Source organism: Betta splendens, chromosome 7 (assembly GCF_900634795.4).
Source record: "Betta splendens chromosome 7, fBetSpl5.4, whole genome shotgun sequence".
In the NCBI taxonomy this organism is placed as follows: domain Eukaryota; kingdom Metazoa; phylum Chordata; class Actinopteri; order Anabantiformes; family Osphronemidae; genus Betta; species Betta splendens.
The window spans coordinates 15868263-15890232 of NC_040887.2; the positions used below are offsets into that span (position 1 = coordinate 15868263).

A 21970-nucleotide genomic window follows, 5' to 3' on the forward strand; every position below is an offset into this window, starting at 1 on the left:
TACCCTACAACCTAGTAATGATGTGCCGCTCTGATCACCATGGGGACAAACTCTTTGATGATGCTGTTGCCATAGAGGCTATTGTGATGCTGCTGTTTTGTGCATGCTTTTCCTTTTCACTCTTTGATTTTACACGAGCACAGGGCATTTAGCAGAAGGTACAGAATTCCTCAATTTAACTCAAAACTGGACATAAACTTTACATCTGGAAATGTCAACAACTGAGCTGTTGCTTGTACAAAAATGCTTTGTTTGTTTCATTTCTTGTATGCAACGCAGCATGGAGGCAGTGGATGTAATGGCACCACTGGCCTTTTTCTGGCAATCTGAGTCCAGAATGAACTGGTTGGTTGGTTGGGGTGCAGCGGGTTAATGGTGGCCCCATCATACTGTGGATTACCCACTCCTCTCCACGACAACTGTGAAACTGTTATCCCCTCTTTTGTGGGGATAAGCCTAATTGTGTGGTACAGGAAGGGCGGGGGAACACTGAAACCCGCTGGCGTGGGGAGTTTTGAACCCTCGTTGCACAGAGTGCTGACAATGACACAATTTTACACACAGAAAGTGCCAGCTAAGGAGTTTGAGAGAGCAACACAGAGCAAAAGGAATGCCACAAATGAAATGTGTTCTGTGGCCTAGATTGATGCATTTTATACCATGTGCATGTAGATTGCAGTTTGGCGCATAACAGTGCGAGGTGAGTCCTGAAGAGCAGCTGTGAGCGGTGGCAGGATGTTCCCGGGAACATGTGCCTTCAGAAAGGACTCTACAGGTAGTTGCAGAACTTTGAGCAAACAATTCACCAGATCATCACTGACTGGTCAATGTTTAATAGAGGCATAACTGAAGCAGGTTGTGTAAACCTTTTGGGGGAATCTTGACCATATCTTTAATTAAATTTCATTTGAGAGTTATTTTTCCAGTTTAAAAAGGTAAAAATTCAAAGTTTTTCCCCTCCTATACTCCGGATTTAAACAAGTTGTAGTACCAATAATTCATTTACTTTCAATCATTTCATTTTTTTAAGCAATTGATGAAAATCCTACAAAAAACAATGGCCCCAGAGTAGAAAAAACTGAAGCTGCAGTAACTATACTTTCTACTAGATGTGGTTTTTATTCAACTCACAGTACATTCTACAGATGCACACGTGTTACATCACCTTAATACAATGGAGTCTTATACCTCCTCTTAAAAATGATGAATTGGTCCTAAAAATATAAAGGAACAAATTTAAAGTCACCAAAACTGTACATTATTAAAAATTCACTTAACACCACATTTTGGTTTTCATGTTTTTTTTCTTTTTTGGAAAAAAAAAAAAAAAAAAAAGGAAACGTGTCCCTTTCACTGTAATAAGGAACATTAAACTTTACTTTTCAGTGTAAGAAACAAGTTTAAATAAAACCCAAACTGTGGAGTTATCCTGATGCTTTCGAAGCACACTAACCAAGCCACCGAACGTCGTACAATGGCCCTCGTACTGCACGGAAAAATAAAATCAGTAAAAGGGAATGTAAGACAGAAAACTAGGCAGGAATGTGCCAAGTACTTCATTATCAGAGCTCCTTTGCAACTGTAGACTTTAAAATTAGAGGATTTCAACCTCGCACAAAACCACCATTACATCTTTTCTTCAGGTCAAAGTGAAAGACAAGAAACTTCTCAACACAGAACAGCTGGCCAATTCTGAATTCATAGCAGCAACACTCAATTGTAAGCTGTGTGTTTTCTAACAAGAGTGTTTAAATGAACCACTTCAATATTACAGTGATGTTTGAAGTTTTGACATCAATTGTAAACGTCTAAATATGAACTCTTTCCAATCGGGATGTGGTAATAGAAGACTCAAGCCCAAATCAACTAATAGTACAAACCCTCCAGTTTTTGAAACCAGTGTCTTTCACAAAGCAGCAGAAGGTGTGTGTGTGTGTGTGTGTGTGTGTGTGTAACCATGTGTATGTTGTGTGTGTATAAGTGAAATATGTGTGCGTGCAAGAAAAGTGTAAGTTACACAGCGTCTACTTGTGACAGTCCAAAGACAGATTCCTTTTAGTTTAACTGGCCTTTTCATAAATCATCTAAACATCTCTATACGGTAACCTGTACACAGTCACTACAAGCTATTGCTATTAAATAATCCCAGCTATTGTAATCTGTATATATATTTATATAGAATATATAATAAAAATATATTGAGCAAAAAAATTACTTCTAGGCATAAGACCACATTACATTACATTTCCATTGAACAGGTAAGAAATGGCCCAAGCTCTATAAAGAGTTTTGATCCATTTGGTTGCCAAGTGGTGCTAAGCAGGTCCAGTATGCAGCAGTTAGGCTGCAATAGTGTGATGGGCCTTCAGTACAAGTCTGAGAGTGAACCACTCACGCTGGGAGTCCGTGTCATCTCTCCACAGCCGGGCATGACACAGGGCTTGTGAAAGATGTAACAGGAGAATGCAAATGAACAGTGGAAAGAAACGTGAAGGAAGATGTGTTCTCAGTTTCTGCGATGGGGTCTCGATAGAAGTTAGCACCCGTACAGCTGAGGGCCTCAAAACGATTCAGGCCGGTAGAGGGAACAATAACAGACAAATAGCCCAAATCTATACATATATACCTATACATGAGAGAACACAGAGGGCTGGAACCCCCAGCCTCCAGTCTAAGTAGTAATGGAGAGAGGGAGAGAGAGAGAGCGTGACTCAGACGGTGAAAGCACCAACAGTCCACAGCCCCACCATCAGGGGGAACGTCCTAGAGCTCTATTTGTCCTTACAGAACTCCGAATAGAACTCCTCCCAGCGACTCTCAAAGAAGCGTCTCATGGAGTGTCCAGCCATCCCCACCTCTGACGTGTCCTCGTTAAATAGCTCACAGTTGTTAAAGACAAGCTGAGCATCAGCCGCAAACTCTTCACAGCTGCAGTATCTGAGACGCAACACGGGAGACAGAAATGGATGATGTAATAACTACCATATTTACAGTGCAACCCTGAAATGTTTATAGAATCAAATAATCAAATATATGACAGGATCTGCTCTTACCCTCCTTGCAGCAGCCTCTCTCTCATTGTCAGGAAGTCCATGGGGTTCTTGATAATACGGCGGTAGCCTGGCACCAGACGGGGGTTGACAGGCTCAAGAAACGGCCAGGCATCTGCATGAGCCTCCATCTCCATAAGAATGATCCTGGCAGGAAGGAAAATACAGTTAGACTGAATGTACTCCAATGTGTGCATTTGTATGAACCTAAAATTCACAGAAAGTTTAATTAATATATTAATAGCTTAACAGGTGTAAAAGGCAGGACTCACTCGCAGAAAGTGAGGTCAGGCTGGTTGCGTGTTGTCATGCGACGACGTTTTGTGCCACTTCCTTCTCCAGAGTAACGAGAAGACGAGGACACTGCTACTGAATCCTTGTTTCGTGTTGCCATGCCCCCACTGCGCCTCGGCGTCGTTTCATCTTCCGAACTGTCATCTTCATATCTTCGTTTTTTCACCCGGGTCCTTGTTTTGGTCAGGCGCACTGTATCATCTTCCTCCTGAAAGGACAGGAAATAAAAGACATTGATAACAAATGTACGAGAAACAATAACTAGAGAAGAAAGAAAAAGAGGGGAAAAATGCTGTGATCAAGGTTGTTTGCTTACCTTGGCAACACAGGTTGGACAAAACCAGTCTCCATCTGGCACCTGAGTGATTTTGGGCCGTAGGCAGTACATGTGACAACCGCGATCACAGCTGTCACACAGCAACAGGCATTCGTCATTGTCTCCCTTCCTGCAAACCTGGCATGTCTGCAAATAGATATCAAAGATGAGAAACACTCAATAAAAAAAGACAAAGTAAACAAAAGACCTGCAGCTAAAGAACAAACTCTTACTAACCACTTTAGTCACAGATTTCTCCCAAGCAATAGCCTTCTCAAGCTGCAGCAGACACAGACAGAGCTGGGGTGCACTGCGGCAGCGATCTAGAGCCTGTCGCCATGTTCGCATTCGGGACGTGATTTCACTTTCCAGACTGAGAAACAGAGAAATTAGTACAAAAATATATACACAAACAAAATCCCTGCCCCCCTAATTCAAACGGTTATCCTCACCTTATGACATCCATGGGATGCTCTTCTCCTGGTGTTGGGGTGAGAGGAGCGAGACGCATGACTTCAGACGGATTCCATAGTGGTTCCTTCAGGTAGCGTCTCTCAATGTTTCGTTCAAGGTTGGCTAGTCGCAGCACGGCCAGATCCAGGGGGTGCGTAGCAATACGAGGCAGGCCGGACCACTCCTTCTTAGTCCGCACAATCCAGTCATCACGAGGATCGGTGTCGTGTTCGTAGTACTGGAGGTCATCCCGTGTGGAGTCTGAGTCTGGGATTGTGTAGGGCTGTAAAATGAGCAAAGTGAAGACAGGGGAACATTAAATTACAATAGGTCATACACATTATTTTTGCTGAAGGTTTTCATTCATTCAGCAAATTTCTTTAGGGGTTTAAATATTACCTGGAATTCTGCCATTAGTGTCTCTGTGTTAGATTCAGTGTCATTCACTGCATTCTGAGGAGGCGCCTGGAGATGAATAAGAGACATAGATAATCAGTTGCTTCCATGTTGCATGTACAGATTTGATTGCAGACACTGATGCAGGACAGAGGTGCTTCTCACTTTCAGATGAAGGTCAGCCGCAACAACACGCTGCTCCAGGTCCTCCACCCACTGCAGAGCACTGATGTCAGTCTCTATGGCCTTCTCCTGTACTTGCCATGGCTGCTGCAGGGCCTCTATCAGCACGTCTTTATCCTCTAACTTTAGATTAAATAATGGGTCTAGCCAGAAAAAAAAGACAGTTAGAAACAACAAGGGCAACTTGAAGATTTAAATGTATGATAAAACTTGCTCACTATTAACACTAACCATCAATGGGTTTGGTGGACATCTCAGCTAAGCTTTCGATGTGTTTGGCCAAATGCTTATGCAACACTTTCTCCCTGATGCCTCTTGGGTGGAGGGCTTGTAAGGTGTCATACAGTTCCTCTGGGTCCTTGATCCACCACCAGCCACGCACCATTGCTGGAGACATTTGAATTACAAAAGAGACTGCTATAAAAAAAAGCAGGAGGACAGACTTTCCCCAAATGTACATTTCTATAAGTCACAAGGTGAGGAGCAGGAAGTCAGAACTCCTATATCTGCTCTGATTTGCTTTAGTTTATTAATATAAAACTATGAAACTATAATAAATAAACGCTTTTAACTGCTACCACAGCTAGATAAAATTAAAGATAAAACAAATACATTTCAGTATCTGTGCCCCGTTTTTAGGCAGCCACTACTTACATGCAGGAATGGGCTTGACCACCAGTTGTGTGAAGTACTGCTGCTCGAGCTCCTGAAACACAGAGTTTGGAGGGCGGCCGCGGCGCTTGGCTGCAGCTCCTCGTGGCCCTCTGCGCGCAGGACTGCTGCCTCTGCTGCCCCTTCTCCGCCTACGAGCAGGCCTCGCGGGGGTGGTTGGAGCCGGAGGAACAGAAGGAACGGGTGCTGGAAGAAGCTGTGGGGGTTCTGGGGGCGCAGGTGAGCCACATGGTGCACCAACAGTAGGAACAGAAGACAAAGAGGGTGACGGAGGAATGTCCTGTGAAGCTGCTGGGGTCACAGAGTCGGCTGAGGTCAAGTCTGGCAGGAGTGGATCAGGCTGGGGAGACATTATTTATTAATGCATAATTAGAAATACTTTAAGTGCGCTGTTATAATACAATACATCTGTATCGATTGTTGAAGCAAACCTGCAGGAGTGGAGCTGCAAATGTGGGCAGCGCACTTGAGATCTGAGGATGGAGTTTAGGGGGGGAGCTGGGGGAGGCGGGTGCCTGAGGCTCAGTAAGAGAATTATCGTCACACGGTTGTTTGGGGAGCAAGTTGAACCACTGTCCCTGTTTCTCTGCCATCTCCTTCACGCTCTCCTCTGGCCGATTGCCCTCCGGTGTTTCCCCTGCTGCTGAGCATGTGCTATTACTCAGTGCTTCCTGAGACTGGCTAAGCCAGTTCTGGAAAGCAGCCTGCGTGAGGTCTTGTGTGCTACTGTTTGGTGATCCCGGTCCGTCATCACTGGCCGATCGGACACTACTTCTGCGCCGGCGACGGATCCTTGCTGTGCGTAGGTGGAGCTCTACTTCTGGTTTGATTTTTCGGGGGCGGCCACGTCCTCTCTGCCTGCTCATGAGGGATGCAGTGCCTGGAAGGGGGTCCTCATCTGGTGACAAGGCCTGGGCCTGGATTTGGGTAGCAGAAGAAGGCGAGGACGGTAGAGTGGGAGTGGGTGTGGTAGGCACGGAGGTCCTCTCAACTTTCGGCTCCTTTTTGAGGAAGGTGACTGGCACTTCAGCTACAAGGACATCATCGGAGGCTGCAAGATACGAATGATAGCAAAATAAGATTAAGATGTGCAGCCAAAGGGTTTGTAGTATCTAAAATATTTAAACTATATTGAATACATTTTTAGACTCACTCAAGAGCTCCTCCGGCCCTTCGACCAGAACTCCTCCGAGGTGAGGTAAGGCCAAGTATCTGCGCCGGTATCGGTCCTGCCCCAGTAGTACGGCCCGCATGGAATGAGATGACTGTAGCAGCTTTTTACGGAAAAATGCTTGTCGCTGTGAAGATCCACAGAGAAAGTATTTCATAAAGAGCCGTAAAACTGTATTAACCATACAAGTCTCCGTACAATCGGCAGTTTTACCTTAGTTAGCTTATCTATCTGCCTTTCAAGTTCAGGAATGCTGGCAGTGGTGGGACTTTCACTCTGCAACAAAAAATTTGATTAAACCTAGTAAGTAATGAGTGTCATTGTGGAAAACGTGAGCAAAGAGACGTACATCGCTCAGTTTTGGCTCCTCTTTGCGTGTGCGACGGCTGCCTCTCTCCAGCACTAAACCGCTCTCCTCCAGACTGAGGTTCTCCTCCTCGGCCACTCTGGCACTGCGTCGCCGCTCCTCAAAACACAGCTCCTCCTCAGAGCGTCCTGTACGACGCGCTAGTACTGCCTTCAGTCTGTCAGAATGGAACAAATCAGGATCAGCATGTGTGTAGTTAATTACTAACAATAAATACCATTCTGTAAAAAAAACAAAAACTCTTACTTGCGCAATTTACTCTCAATGGTCCACTTGTTCTTCCTGTACGTTGTCATGTTTTCCAACGTGTTGTCAATGTCACTGACATGGAATGAATACGTTAATAGATTAACACAAACTGATATCAATTGAAAACAAAAATGGCAGCTTCTCATTAAATCTAGCTTCAGTCTCACCTGATCACAATGTTACTGCTGTTGAGCTCTTCCACCAGGAAACCCAGGATGGCTGCCTTCGTGTCTGGGGGCAGGGCGTGAAATGTTTTGGTCCTCAGCGTGTTACAGACCTCAGTCTCATAACCGTGAGATTCCAAAAAGATTCGAAGAACTTCCGAAACAGTGCTGCGAGTCAGCTCCATTTCAACTAGCTTCTCCCCAAGGATCTTTACAGACTGAAAGGTTACACAGAAAAGTGGAGAGGAAAATATTTACCACTCTTTATAATATTCTTTTCAGGTAATAGGAGCGCCAAAACTAAAACATCTTCTCAACAAGACCATCAGATAATATCCAAATACCTGATAATATGAGGGCAGACCTGGATCATGGAGCACAGACTCTACCAGCTTTATCAGAAGATCCTGGACCTCTCCTTGGCTCTCACCCAGGCCTAGGAGGCCCTCTTGCAGCGTAGCAAGACTGGGGATGTCACTGGGTATATTGAGACCAATCACCTTTCCGTAGCCGTGTAAGAATTCCACCACAGCCAGGCAGTGTGCAAAGGCTGTACCGGAGAGCACCACACCAGGGATACGCGACAGCTCTGGAAGTGGCTGGAGAACAAAATTCAAAAGGTCATTGTGAAACTGTGATGGCATAACTTCTGCATGATTTTGAGAGATCTGGGTTTACTTTAAAACTTACTTTGTGGTCAGTAAGACACATGTCTTCTGCTGGCTTTTTCAACTCTTCTGTGATAAGTTGTTGCCTTTTGCGTTCTTCCAGACGTCTCTGTGCCTGCAGTCTCCTCTCTGCTGCCCTCTTAGCTGCCAGCGCGGCCTGAGCGGCGGCCTCAGCCTCTGCTTGAGCTTTCGCCAGTGCCTTGGCTTTACTCCGAGCACCTAGCACTCTTTTGCCCTGGGCTATCCTCTCTTCGTCTGTCTGCTGTATTGGAGAAACAGCTTCCACCTTGATGGACCTTCTGCGCCCAGGCTTCTTGGGCTCTAAGGCAGAGACTGATTGAGACTGTGGGATGTCTGGAACAGACTGTAAGACTTCTGGAACCATCAGATCCGTTTGTTCAGTCTTCACCTCCAGGCCCTTTGCGTCTTGCTCAAGCTAATAAAGACAAAGTGGTGGTGAGAACAGGCTAAGAATATAGCAAACCGATCATTTGATGTGTTGCATTTGTCTGTACCTTGCCTTTCTTCTTTTCCTCTCTCATTTTCTTGATCTTGGCATCCTCCCTTTTCTTCATTCTTGCCTATAATAAATAACAGCAATAAAGATCAAAATGCAGTATTAGCAGCATAAATGACATGATATTAACAGCCTGGACTTTATACCTTTTTCTTCATTTTCTTTTTGATTTTTGCAAGTTTCTCCTTTTCCTCCTCAGTAAGTGCTTCTATAAAAGAAAGGTATGCAAATATTATAAGGTCGACATCAGCAGCAGTTAATAATGATAATTGAACTTTATTAACCCCACCCTGGGAAACCTTTCTGCACTTTGACACATCCCCTGAGGGGGGATTGGCAGCCACAGTACACGCCTGTTCATATGCATTAAACCAAATGTGTCATGATAAACTCAAACATCTACTCACCCTTAGCTTCAAGCCGTTTCAAAAGCTTTGCATCAACTTTGCTAAGGAGGTCGACCATCGTGGGTTTAGGAGGTCTACCAGGACGCCGGGCCGGTCCTCCCCTCGCGCTGCGAACTCTTCTGGGTTTCTCTTTATCAGGATTGGGAGGTCGACCTCGGCGTCCTGTGATGGCCATGATCATAGAAGGAATCTCCTCATTAGCCAAGAGAACCCACTTCATTCCCTGCAACATTTTAGAGAAAGATCAATTGCTACCATATTTTTGCTACCGTAGGTTTTATTTTTTTAATTTTATAAGTTACCAAAACACCAACTTGACAATGAATTTTCTGAAATGCAACTTGAGCAATACTCTGCAAAACATTCAGACCTCTGGAGTTTCCCTCTCTTCGTAGAAGTCTCCAACAGGCATGCGTGGGCTGAAGCTGAAATGTTCTCTGGTGACCACACTGTCTGTGTGTTTCTTCAAGTACTGAGCAAAGCAATTAGTAAATAGCAGGAGAGATTTAACACATACTGTCAATATTTTGAGAACCTAAATATTAGATGTTGAATTTAAAGATTTTAGTGAATTGGTTTGCTGAAAAATGTACCTTAATTATTTCAGGGAATTGTTTCAGCCTCCTTCCACAAGGTGTCCAATACCAGGTTTCCCCTTTCATGCGGTTCTCAATTTTCTTCACACGAATCTCCCTCTTCCAACTATGCACAAAAGTGTTCAGTATTGATTCTGATATACAGTGTGACAACGTATTGTACAGTGCCTTAATAGGCAGTTAAGGAACATAATTACCCATGCAGTAAAGGAAACTGGACCTGGTCCTCCGTGGCAACTCGGCGCCTGGTAGATTCACCTGTTTAAAAAAGATAATTGAAAAAAGAATGAGAATTGGAGAATTGCACCCTTTAGCTTTTATAGCATCCACAAGGAATGTAATGTTGAACATAAAGACCTGCAGTGGAGCTGTCGTCGTCATTTTCATCAACATCATCGGCAGTTCTTTCTGCATCTTGTTTCTTCGTTTTTAAGTCCCCTTCTTGATCTTGTTTCTTGACCCTTTTTGCCTTCTTGGTTTTCTCAACTGATGTATCAATAGCTGAAGCATTGGCCAGAACAGCTTCGATCGTTGCGGTGACAGAATCTACTTCTTCTTCTGTGGCACGTCCAGCATCTCCAGATACATCTGAGGTTTCTTTTCCATCCACCTTGAGGGACCTCTTCCTCTTTCTGCCCTTGGCAGCCTCCTCTTTATTGCCACCTTCATCCGTCTTTACCAATTTCGGGGTTCGAACTCGAGGCTTCCGTTGGGCCTCATCAGGAGCTTAAAATAGTGAGAGATAATTTGTTTTACCTAAAAGTTGACATTTTTGAAAACAAGCATTTTTATATAAATTAGAAGGTTTAATACCTTGGGTTTTCGTCCATATTGCCTTTGGAGCTCGAGGTTTGCGTGGTTTCCCTGGGGTCTTCAGATTTCCTTCAGCAGCTGAGACAACCTGATCATTGACAGGTTGGAGTGGGTGTACAGCAGGGCTCTCTGCAGGGGTACTGAAGGCAATAAAGTTCTCACTTCTCATCCTGAAACTCGGGGGAGTCATTGTTTCATTAACAGTCGCCTTAACGCTAATCCGTCCAGCTGAGTCTGGTGTATCGTGTCCTCTGAGCCCCCACTTTGCTTCAGCACCTACTTGGCAAACAAGGACATTGGAAGTCAGCAGATATAAAAAAAATAGCATTAAGAGGAAAACAGCAACAACTGAATTTATTATCAAAGAAGTGACAACTAAGTGCCCTTCTACTCATCAACTTAAGTGTGAATATATTCCATGATCATTAAAAGAATGTACCTTGATGACCAGGCTGCATAAATGCCTGTGGACTGGACATATCACTTGACTCAACAGAGGGTTCATCCATCTGGGAGGCGTTGCTCAGAGAAGCCTCCAGCATTGATTCCCCAGCAATTGGACGGCTGTTCTTTGTTTTGTCTGCCTCTGAGGTTTCCCTAGTGGAGTCCAGTGTGTCATCGCTGAAGCTGCTATCTATAGTAGATGGCTCCTGTTCTGTCTTTTTCCGGACAGAGCTGGCTTCCATTCCAGAAGGCGTGTCACATGTTGTACTAAGCAAAGAGTTATCCAAGCCTTCCTTATCAGCACAATGACTGGTATACTGTGATGCTGAGGAGGACCTTGTCAATTGATTTTGCTCCACCTGGTGTTCCTCTGCTTCACAAATGGCACTGGTCTGCATGTGGTGCCTTTTAAGGTCTGTTGCTTCATTCATAGACTTTTGATCTAAAGCAGCCAATTTATGAGTCACGTCTGAAGCAATGTGATGGAGGTGTTCTTCTGGTTTCCCATTTCTTTTAAAACCTAATTCCATCCTATCCTCACTTTGAGAGTGTTGCTCTGGCTTAGGGGACAGTTTTAGTGCCTGCTGAGGACTGGTGTCATGAGAATGACGCTCAGAGTCAAGACTCTGGATTCCTCCACAAGATGTACCCATTACAGGAGGCACAAACACAAAGGCAGAAGGAGCAGACACAGATGCAGTCTTGGAGGCTTCAGTGGTTAGAAGAGGTAGGGCAGACTGAGTTCGGACAGTGGGACGTTCATAGGCTGCTAAGGAGGGAAAGTTCACTGCTTCAGATGGTGATAATGCTGCAGCAGCAGTGGAAAGACCAGAGTTAGCAGCAGAAGGGGTGTATGTCTCGCGCTGGGGCGAAGATGCTGGTTCACAAGGTCTACTGTCAGCTGAAAGAGTTCCTGATGGAGGTTTGGGAGATGCAGGTTTTGATAAACATGATCCAGGTGGTGTTGAGGTCAAAGATCCTGATATTGACAAAAGAGATGATCCAGAAGTGGAAGACACTGAAAGGCTAGAGGAACCCATGATAGGTTTGTACACACCATCGGGTAGCAAAGATGCAGAAGGATAAGATGACTCCACTGAAGTATGCATGGCTCTAGCAGGTGATTTCTGAGTGACAGCAGAAGTAGCAGGCCTGAGGCCCTGCCCCACTGGATGAGGCGACGAAACCCTGGGAGGAGTATCAGGAGTTGAAGCAGAAGGTGCTTTGGGATGTGGACTGGATTCTGCATTGGGTGACAACAGCACTGGAGGCACAGATGCAGAAGTTGGAGATCCAGAGACGACAGGAGCTCCAGAAGTCTTGGTGAAAGATGGTGACACCGTTGCAGGTGACGTGGATACAGCAAGACGAGATGACACAGACTTGGTGGGTGTACTACCAGGTTTATGTCTGACAGGGGAAGAGATTTCTGGAGGTTGAGCTGGTGGCTGGTCAAAATGAGGCCGACAATCAAGTGCTGGTCCCAGATGAGCCGCAGCAGGTTTAGGATGGTAATCAGTTTTGGCTAACCTCTGGGCAACAGGTGTCTTTTCGCTGCCATTAAATGTTGTGTCCACTTCTTTAACATTTTCATTTGTCTGCCCTGAATAAAAACAGAAAATCAACAGTCAATAGCAATACATAAAATACTAGTAAAAGGTTGTTGTATGACACCTGATGGTCACTGTCACACTGTCAACGTTGAGAAAAGAAAAATTATAATTTAAAAAGCAGACAAAATTTACTCTCCTAAATGTTGGTCAATGGGAAAAAAAGGTTACAGTGGCACCTGCTGGTTAAAGTTTGACTCATCATCAAGTACTGGCAGGTATTAGTCTGGACGTGAAAAAAAAAAAGGTAGAAATTAATCTGCCAAATTAATTTTTTAAATTTATATCCAAGAAGTCTAAACAAAAACAAATCTTCGTTTTGTAGCTGGTTAATGATTTTTTGTTATAAACGCTTATTGCATATCTGGAGTAGCATATCTTCAGTTAATGAGAAGCTTTGTCTAGCCTTCGTGCATATACAATAAACACAGCACTCTGTGACTCTAGGTTAAAGAGGAACAAACCCATTTGACTAGACTAATATCACCCCGTGGGTGATGTTAAAAGGAGGAAATGTTAAGTAAAGAACAGTTTGTTCTATATGAGGAAATATTATGTAGACACAGTGGTGGCTAATCTCAAAACAAACGATTCAATCTGAAAACATCTATTACGCCAATCAAACTGCAACAAAATGCTAATACTAATAATAAATAATGTTTCTTCACATATTTACAAATATAAATTGGTCACCTTGCATGGCAGAGGACATTCCTATATTACTAGAATGGGGGCTCCGTTCTCTGTTGTGGCTCTTGGGTGATCCACTCTCTTGCATTTTTAACGGTGACATCACTTGTGTTGTGGACATCCCCACAGAGTGAGGGCTGCTAGTGCTCCCTTTAGCTAAGCTGTGGTTCTGTGGGCTGCCACGTGGAGGAGTGAAATTTTGGCTAGCTGGGGACATCATCGGAGTCTGGCCTTGGGGCTGAGGCTGCTGCTGTTCTGGAGATGGCTGGGGCTGATGCTGGTAATAGGGCATCCCATTAGGCATCATGCCATAATGCTGCTGCTGCTGGTGGTGGTGGTGGGATGGATGACGGTGAGGCTGGAGGTGCTGCTGTGACGGTGGATGTGGAGAAGGTTGCAAGGGCTGTTGCTGGTGATGCTGGGATGGTGTAATCCCAGGATGTGCCTGACTCTGGTAGGTCCCATACATGCTGTGAGAATTATATCCTATCTGCTGTGGGCCAGGGTTCCCCCTGTTCCAATATTGACCAGTAAGAGGCATGTTTGGTGGGCCTGCCACAGGGGCTTGGTGGCTGCTTTCAATACCACCATTGAGTTGGTATTGTCCATGACCCTGGAAGTGGTGCTGTGTCTGAGGCTGCCCCATTCCAGGTACAGGCTGCTTCTGGTGCATCCCATGCCCAGGTGAGGTGGACATAGCTGGACCATACTGTGGGTGTCCTCCCCATAAGTAGTCATAGCCCATGCTGCTCTGGTGGTGGTTGCTCATGTGAGGGTATGGAGCCATTGGTGGTTGAGAATCAGCAACGCCGGACCCGAGTACAGTAGTGGCACCATTCACATTCATTTCACCGTTTATATCTGTTAGAAAAAAGAACATTACTCAAAGTAGAAACTTTGTCTGCACTGGTAATGAATGCAGTCTTTGACTTGGTGCTGTAACAGAAACTAGTGTAAAGTTTGGTACTGTACAAAACTCAACTTTGAAAAAGAGCAGTAAAAAAAAGAACTCACTCTTCCCCTGCTGAGGGAAACTCATGGAGGACCCATTCGTATAAAGAGAATCCCCTGAGGAGAGTTTCATTCCTGAGTTTGGCGAGGAGTGGGTGCCATAGTTGAAATGATTATTTGACTCCATCTGAAAACAATAACAGACAGAAACATGTAAGCAAATGTACAGCAATGCTAAACGTATATTGTCGCTAAAGTGTAACTAAACAGGTTCTGGTAGCATGAGTACTACATACACCACCGACGAGCGTATTATTTAATTCATTTTCATCATTTATTTTCCATGCAGTTGGGCCGATGCAGGGTAATGCGTGCTATTTCCTCGGTAAATTACATAGATTATATGATTTCTGGCAGCGGCAGATGGTCACAGCACCATTTCACCCCAAACAACCACCGTCAAAATGTCGCAGCCCGCAGCAGCCGACGCCAAGGCCCCGGTGAGCTGTAATGGACAACCGGAATATTTCGATCGAAGCTCATCATTGCCGCTGATGGGGCGCTGCTAACGTGAGCACAGCCTCCTTAGTCTGCCGTGATAATATAGCTAACGAAGGGCCCAGACAGGCGAGCAAGAAGCAAGAGCCGATGGTTTAACAACCGAGGGATTAGAGAGAATAATTCACTCTGAGGCCCGACGAACTGTTGCCGCACGATTAGCAGTTTAACACCTCATAGCACCGTGATACAAAGCACTCTTCTACGGATACTTGATTTCCGAATTCAACAAGGCCGTTGGCAAAAGCAGCCATCGCGTTAGCCAAGTGATGCTAGCTCAATTATCAAACCGAACAATTCACCGAAAAGCGATGCTAGTTGCAACTACAATTGCTACCGTTGACGTAAGATGTACGATCAACTCACGGCAAAATTAATCAGGCGTAATACGTGAGCCTGAAACAACAGACAAAAAAGTATTTCTCGATTGTGTTCCAAGGTTATTTAGCTAAAGCATCACAATACAACCTAGCGATCACACGCTAGCAAGATAGCTAACTGATAGCATCCTTAACGTTTAGTTAGCGTTAAGTGCGGCACTCAAGATGCGATGTTAGCTAACTTAATAGCCAGGTAGCAGGTACTGCAGCCACGCTGGGTTGGATCCTTGATGCCCATCAGCAATTGAGGACACCTCCGGTGAAAATAAACACCAACCGGTCTTGGGTACTGATTAAGATTAACTCACTTGTTAACAGATGGAGGCGTGCTGCCTTTTGTTCATGGGCTAACGTTAGCTAGCAGGCAGATGAAGTTACATTGTTTACGCTGCACGCACACACAATTTTTGCGGAGCATCATCCTCCCACACCACCAAAAGTTTCGCTATTTTACTAAAAACTCTCCAACCTTTCAGTCCTTGCGTTTCGAAGGCGCATATGCTTCTAAACCTTGGTCTTAGCGAACAAGCGGGTGAGGATGGCACAGCGATAAATAATAAACAACTATTCCCTAACCTTTGGGTTTTAAATTAGCAAACATGGCTGGTGTGGTCCAGTGCAGCCATGATCACAGAACAGAGCGAGCAGTGTCAATAAACCAACAATAACTGATATACACATCCGGTTCGTTACGTCGTGAAACTTCACAAGAAAATACCAACTAGGAATACTGATAAAATGTGCATCTCGTGCGGTAAATTAAACGTGCGTATTAGCATGAACTGCTCGCACATGGTTACAACATAATTTCCAACAATGTACAGGTAAAATATATACATCTATCATATAGGAGTAAAGTAACTGTTTTATACAATGTATGGATACATTTTATCCTTTAATAATAATTTCTAAACAAAATATTTCATTTTTGATTGCTCTAATTGAAAAACATTTCTTTCTGAAAACAGAAAAGGGCTCTCTTGCTGTGGAGCGTATGAAAACTTAAGCACATATTAGCTGGTTAGTAATCACTATTGAATACTGTGGGTAAAATGTATACTAATGTATACTAACGGAGTTTAAATTCATGCAGTCATGATTTATATAACATTAAATTCATTTTAGGGTGTTTTTAAAGGTCATGACCTTACCAACCAAACGTACAGCTACAATACATTATATAGAAAACCACACAAATCAAGGCATGTATTGTAACCCAACAATACAAGGCAGCACCAGGAACGGTGGAGAGGAAAATCTCTCTTGAAGAAAAGTCCAGCAGAACTGGGCTCAGGATGAGCAGCCATCTGTCATAGCGGGGACGAAATAAAAGAACAAGCCACAAAAGTAGAACAACAGCAGCAATAAACAAACTAACCACATAGTTATGACATGTTAATGCAATGCAGTAGTGAGTTGTTGTTGGGTAAAAGAAAGAAAGGTGAGGAAAATACAGGAGTTTAGTGTATCAAGGAAGTCGCCCAGCAAATAAATTTATAGCAACTGATAACTGAGCCCACAAAGTTAACTATGTGCAGAACAGCGCCATCTAGCGGTTGGGACAGGGGGGGGGTGTTGGGGGCTGGGGGGCTAAACACAAGACAAATTAAACTACACTGCTGTCTGTCAAAATACATTTGCTCAGTATCCTAAGTGCTTATTCCCATAGGTGTGTGCTGGTGCTGGAGCCAACAGTCGTTGCGCCGGAGGCGGTGTACATCCTGGACCGGTCCAACACAGTGCCACACATGGATACTAGTTTAGTTACATGAGTTTCACTACTTTCAGTGAACTTAAGGTCTACATGTTGAGCGTCAACTTTTACACCTTATCACAAATAAAACTGATAAGATAGATACTGAACAATTCAATCAAATGTAGAAATAGGACTAAGTTAAATATATAATTATGTGCTATGTGTATCTTTTTATGATGTAAGTTTTTTTTTCTCGGCCAGGTATTGTTGATGAAGCCAGTTTCAATTACAAGGCCTGCATGCTCCAAAACAGCCTCATGCTTTAAAGTGCGAAACAACTGCCAGCCTAAACGCTTTTATTTTAATGTGCCTCAATGTAAGACAGGAAATTAATGCTGTATACTCTTCTAGGGAATGACAGTGAGGAAATTGAGGAAGTATGCTAATATTCCGCAAGAAGCCTGGATGCATCTGGGTCCTAGCGCCGATCCAAACTATAATGTAAATTACAATCCTGATAAATTATAGAAGTACTGAAGTTAACAATACTGTGTTACTTCTATAATATATAACAAATTGAGCTACTTAAAATGTGAATCTGTGCATGACAGGGCCACATTTAATTTAGAGGTTTTAAACTAGATGATGCTGTTTATGGGAATATGAAACATAACTACTGAATTTACAACAGCCCAGTTTATTAGCAAACCAGCAACCATACTTTACAAATTAGCTTTTATTTGCACATTTTAAACTACAGCAAGGACCCAAATGAATACCAATACATTTAATTGGCAGATCTAAATATATTTAGTAAACACACATTGGCATTTCAAGTGATTCTTAAACAGTTTATTAGAAAGATGCAGACAATAAAAAAAAAGAATTTCCACTGTAATTCAACATTGTATCCCCTTAGATTTTATTGACAGTGCAAATATAATTTGGTCATTACATGTTGCTGTATCATTCTGACACCTCATCACCAGGGGAGGCTTTATTCTACATGAACAAATGGAAAGAACCTAGATAATAGCAACAAACCACATAACGCTGAGGTCCAACCAAGCTTCAAGCTCCTTATCAGCTGCACATTTCACCTAGCTTTTGCAGTGTAACACGAGAGTGCATGTTAGGTGGGTATGAAGAGAAACCGTTATTGATATTAACTGGAATTCATTTAGGCAATATTTAAATAGTGCTCTAATGATCTCAGAATATTCTAAACATTAAACAAGTAGTAAGGGAAACACTGAAACAGTATGCTACGAAAACAAAGAATGGTTGCCTGCATATCTAATTTACGCCACATGGTAGTTTTTGGAGGAACCTAATCAGTCAATGCAAAGTTCTTCAGATGTACACGGCTAGTGTTCTCAAACTTAAAACCACATCCTTGGGAATAAGTCTCTAATCATTTTAATTCACAATCTGTTTGCAAACAAATTGTAAATATCTTAAAACCTATTGTTCAGCTGAGGACAACTATACACTATACTTTTCAGAAAGGAAAAACAAAAAGACATGTGCTTAGTTGTAATATTTAACAATAAAATAAGATACCCCAAAGGTGCAGTACAGCAAATGGAAGTGGAGATAGCTGCTCTGTACAATACCATGCATATCAACCTTCAGTGAACTGATTCGTCAAGAGTTTGGAGCTGAGGCTATGGATTTAAATATGGCTACTGACATGATGTACAGTTTGTCACTGCCTTCAATTTCAAGATATATATTTGTTAATTTTCTTCTTGCCCTCTGTTATCCATTTTCTTTCCAGAGTTGTATGGTATTCTATTCCAAATCTGGCATTTCTGAAAAAGAGCGGCAAAAATAAAGCATTAATCCAACAAAAAGCACTCCATGTCCATCACAATATGACTTTCAGCCCAATACATGTTGCTTGTTGAACTGCCGGACAGGGCACAAAAAAAGGCACTCAAATGTAATCTTCATCCGAGTTCTTATAGATTCATTAACACTTACTCTCATCATCGCTATCTGCAGACTCATCCTAAAAGACACAAGGGTACATGGCATTGGCATCGTGTAGTGTAATTGCTTAGTTGCCTAGAAATTAATTTAGGGTGGGGTGTCTTACATCATCTGCACCATCTAGATCAGGTAGGTCATCTTCACCTCCCATGTTGTTCATCATCTGTAATGTTAAACCCATAGTGTTAAACACATTGTATTACTTTTACAACTTAAAAAAAATTGTAGATTTTTTAGATTTACATCTGAGAACTGATCGAAGTTGCCCATTTCCTCATCTGAGTCGTCCTCCCAGTCTTTCCAGTTGTTAAAATCGACACTGAGCCAACTCAGCTGTGAAAACAAAATCACTATTGCTTACGCCAGACATAGAATAGTTAATTCTAGTATTTTATTATTTTAGATTCCCTTAATGTTTGCATGTACTTACCCTGTCTGTGTGTGTGTGTGTGTGTGTGTGTGTGTGTGTGTGTGTGTGTGTGTGTGTGTGTGTGTGTGTTACTGACCTTAGCCTTTTCTTTTGTTAGCCTCGGCCATGCCTTCCCTGGCTGTGCTTTTCGTAAATAGCACAATACTGAGCGATCTGTACGTTTATGTTTGGATTCCTGGGATGAAGAATAAATGTGTCAAAACATTTCAAATTGTATTATGTACATAGTGTAGTTTTTCAATACCAACACAGTCAAAACAATTTTTACAATACAACTTACATTCTCATCAATAGCGTCAAAAAGGTCTATTTCATTCTCATGTTTGACATTGTCAGTTCCTCCAAGACAACTGTGTAAAAAAAAAAAAAAAAAAGACAAGATGAGTTGCATTCCATCATTTCATCCCCTTGTGCCGCACTTCTATACTAAAAAAAAAAATGGCTGAGGGATATGCTGCTCAAATTGCCCAAATGTCCATCCAATACTTGCCCTCATCCACTCTCCATCCACTAAGTGTTTCAAGCACATTTTTATTTTGATCACAAAAACCACTGAAGATGTTTAAATTGTTAAAGCATCAGAAATAGCTCAGGATGAAACTGATCAATAAATCTAAAAGGTTTTATGTAATTTCAGAAAGTTTCAAGGAAGTGTAAAAAAAAACAATAAATTCATAACTTTTTACGTGTTAGTGGTCGGCTATAACGAGGCAAACATACCTGAAACCACACTTTGTTTTATCAAAATTAACTTTAACATCTTTGCTGTCTGCTATGCAAAACTCTATAAACACAGAGTCCCTCCTGTCGTACCACTTGGCAGTTGCTGGATGCCTAGGAAAAACAGAAGACATGCAATCAACAACACACAAACTAGTAAAAAGAACAGCAGCTTCAAGTTACACAAGAGCATTGAGTTACAAAATGGAATCCTATATCCAAGGCAACATTTCTGCAGGACGAAGGTTAATTTAACAACATGCTTTGGATCAGTCCTTCTTCCTCAGTCCAGATCCTTCTTTGTGTAGCACTAGCACCTTCTTTTTCATCTTCATTACCAAACATAAATGCACAGGTGAATAAAATGTTGCTAATTTTATACAGACCAAAAGACTCAAATCCAGTGACTGTGTGGTATCTATAGCATGGTCTTTACATGTAAAGTCAGACAAGATGACAAAACCAAATGAATAAAATGACTGGTAGATGACTTACTTTAAATAAGTGTGTTTGTTCTGCTCTACCTCACTATAACAATGATGACACCGTGAGCAGCAGCTCTCCAGTTCAGTGTAGCTATGGCGACTCTTCCTTTACTGATGCCATGTTTTCATTGAAACTACAGGGGTGGTAGATAATTTTCTCACTTCTGAGATTGTTGACCATTTAAGAGATGGACTTATTACGTAGCTTACGCTAAATCGTCTTACACATAGCTGTGGACCAGGTAGAGTCAATTAATTCCTTAAAAACAAAAAGGTAAACGTTGCTGAACACCTTGATAACTTTAGCATCAAGCTGATAAATGAAAGGTCTTGGTTATTCACGGTTCCGTTTCCCTTTACAACGCTAATTATCGGCTTTTGTGATGCAGATCTGATGCTACTGAACATTTAGAAATTGAAAGAGCACTACTAGCCACGCTAACGTTAAGCTAGGCAGTGTGTTAAGCCATGCGGTGCACCTGACTCATACCGGCTCAAAATGCAGCTATAGCTGTGGATCCGGTTTTATAATGCCTAGGACTGTCCAGCGTTAGATTTCATTGTATTTGTAAAGCTTTTAGGTAGCTACAAACTTCTCGTAAGCTTACAGTTCAGCGGCAAGGCCAACCTCCCGCCTTTACAAAAGCATGTTGTCAGGCAGCTAACGCTAGCTAGCGCTCGCTATCGACTTTGCCTTTGCTCTAGAATCAAACTTTTCACAACTTACATGTCTAGACGTGAAGCGGGACGGTGTTTCCGAGGCGAAGTGTCTTGTAAAATACTAATAATGCCTGTAAAAAGAAAACGCTGCCCACACACAACCAATGAAGACGCCTCTGTTCGGCGGACTACAATGCTGCGGATCTTTTTGCGTATCCTGCGATAAGCATGGCCGTACTGACGCAACTGGAGTAGTAGACGTTTCTAGAGCCTTTAGCCACAGCGAGCAGGACCTCCCTTCAGACGGAAACATGGCGCCCTTCCGACAAAAGTTCATTATATTTTAACCCGGGAGGACACCAGTTGATAAATAAATAGTAACTAATCAGATTCAACACATAGCACGTTAATTACAATTTTCCCCTTTTTTATTATCTAATGTTTTCTATAACAATACATTTAACTATTTTTTACGTGTTATTGAAAGCTATTTACAGATAACTGTAGGAAAGTTACAAGTGTAGAAACAAACATCTTAAGTATTTTTTATTAAATAAGCTGAGATAAATCCAGACATTCTAGACAGTGTACAGTATTTGTAAAACATTTTCGCACACTCGTCATTGTTTTGTTTTATAGCTGATGCAACAACTTAATTTCCCCGTTGTGGGATCAACAAGTTTTTTATTATTTTACCAGACCACCAGAGTCTTTACACATGGTTAGATTTTGTCCAGCACCTGTGGTCAAGTGGAAGATGGGCTGACATGCCTCTTAATACTCAAGCTTCATAATAATACACATTATATATAGTGTACACATTGTACATTGTTTATTTAAGCAAAATATATTTTCAGTATCACATGGACTTTGATACCAAAAATACTTATTCCATATAGTTATCTATATATTCAGATTATTATTTAGGAAAATTAGCTTACTTAATAGGTAATTTACATGTAAATGCAAAAAAGTGTTATAGGCCAACACAGAATAGGGGAGCAATAAACCAGAAATTAACTTTAAAAAAAAGGT

General features: G+C 42.5%; 2 protein-coding genes and 1 long non-coding RNA gene across 5 annotated transcripts; 1 reads left to right on the top strand and 2 right to left on the bottom strand.

Moving 5' to 3' along the window:
• Positions 1-1096: 1096 nt before the first annotated feature.
• On the bottom strand, positions 1097-15657 carry baz2a (bromodomain adjacent to zinc finger domain, 2A). 3 transcript variants are annotated; one of them, XM_029155064.2, is made up of 30 exons: positions 15526-15657; positions 14075-14198; positions 13064-13921; positions 10756-12363; positions 10317-10592; positions 9861-10229; positions 9701-9761; positions 9501-9609; positions 9278-9379; positions 8908-9130; positions 8647-8708; positions 8499-8564; positions 8006-8419; positions 7660-7914; positions 7319-7533; positions 7149-7223; positions 6885-7059; positions 6749-6811; positions 6518-6662; positions 5796-6415; positions 5347-5704; positions 4924-5079; positions 4675-4835; positions 4513-4578; positions 4113-4396; positions 3898-4033; positions 3661-3807; positions 3323-3552; positions 3054-3197; positions 1097-2937 (listed from the first exon to the last, which is right to left on the bottom strand). In XM_029155064.2, exons 2-30 carry the CDS (start codon positions 14196-14198, stop codon positions 2772-2774), a joined length of 7668 nt encoding a protein of 2555 aa, XP_029010897.1. In that variant the 5' UTR covers positions 15526-15657; the 3' UTR covers positions 1097-2771. The 3 variants fall into 3 exon arrangements, with proteins under 3 accessions (XP_029010897.1, XP_029010899.1, XP_029010896.1); XM_029155066.3 differs by having other exon boundaries at positions 15419-15595; XM_029155063.3 differs by lacking the exon at positions 15526-15657 and adding an exon at positions 15258-15397.
• Positions 14378-17882, top strand: LOC129604301 (uncharacterized). Its single transcript, XR_008695083.1, has 2 exons — positions 14378-14581; positions 16619-17882. It is a non-coding gene; the product is annotated as an uncharacterized LOC129604301 (long non-coding RNA).
• Positions 17483-21206, bottom strand: ptges3b (prostaglandin E synthase 3b (cytosolic)). Its single transcript, XM_029155069.3, has 8 exons — positions 21003-21206; positions 19791-19904; positions 19351-19420; positions 19147-19245; positions 18884-18973; positions 18747-18803; positions 18632-18659; positions 17483-18459 (listed from the first exon to the last, which is right to left on the bottom strand). Coding segments are annotated over exons 1-8 (480 nt in total). The 5' UTR covers positions 21005-21206; the 3' UTR covers positions 17483-18439.
• Positions 21207-21970: the final 764 nt, after the last annotated feature.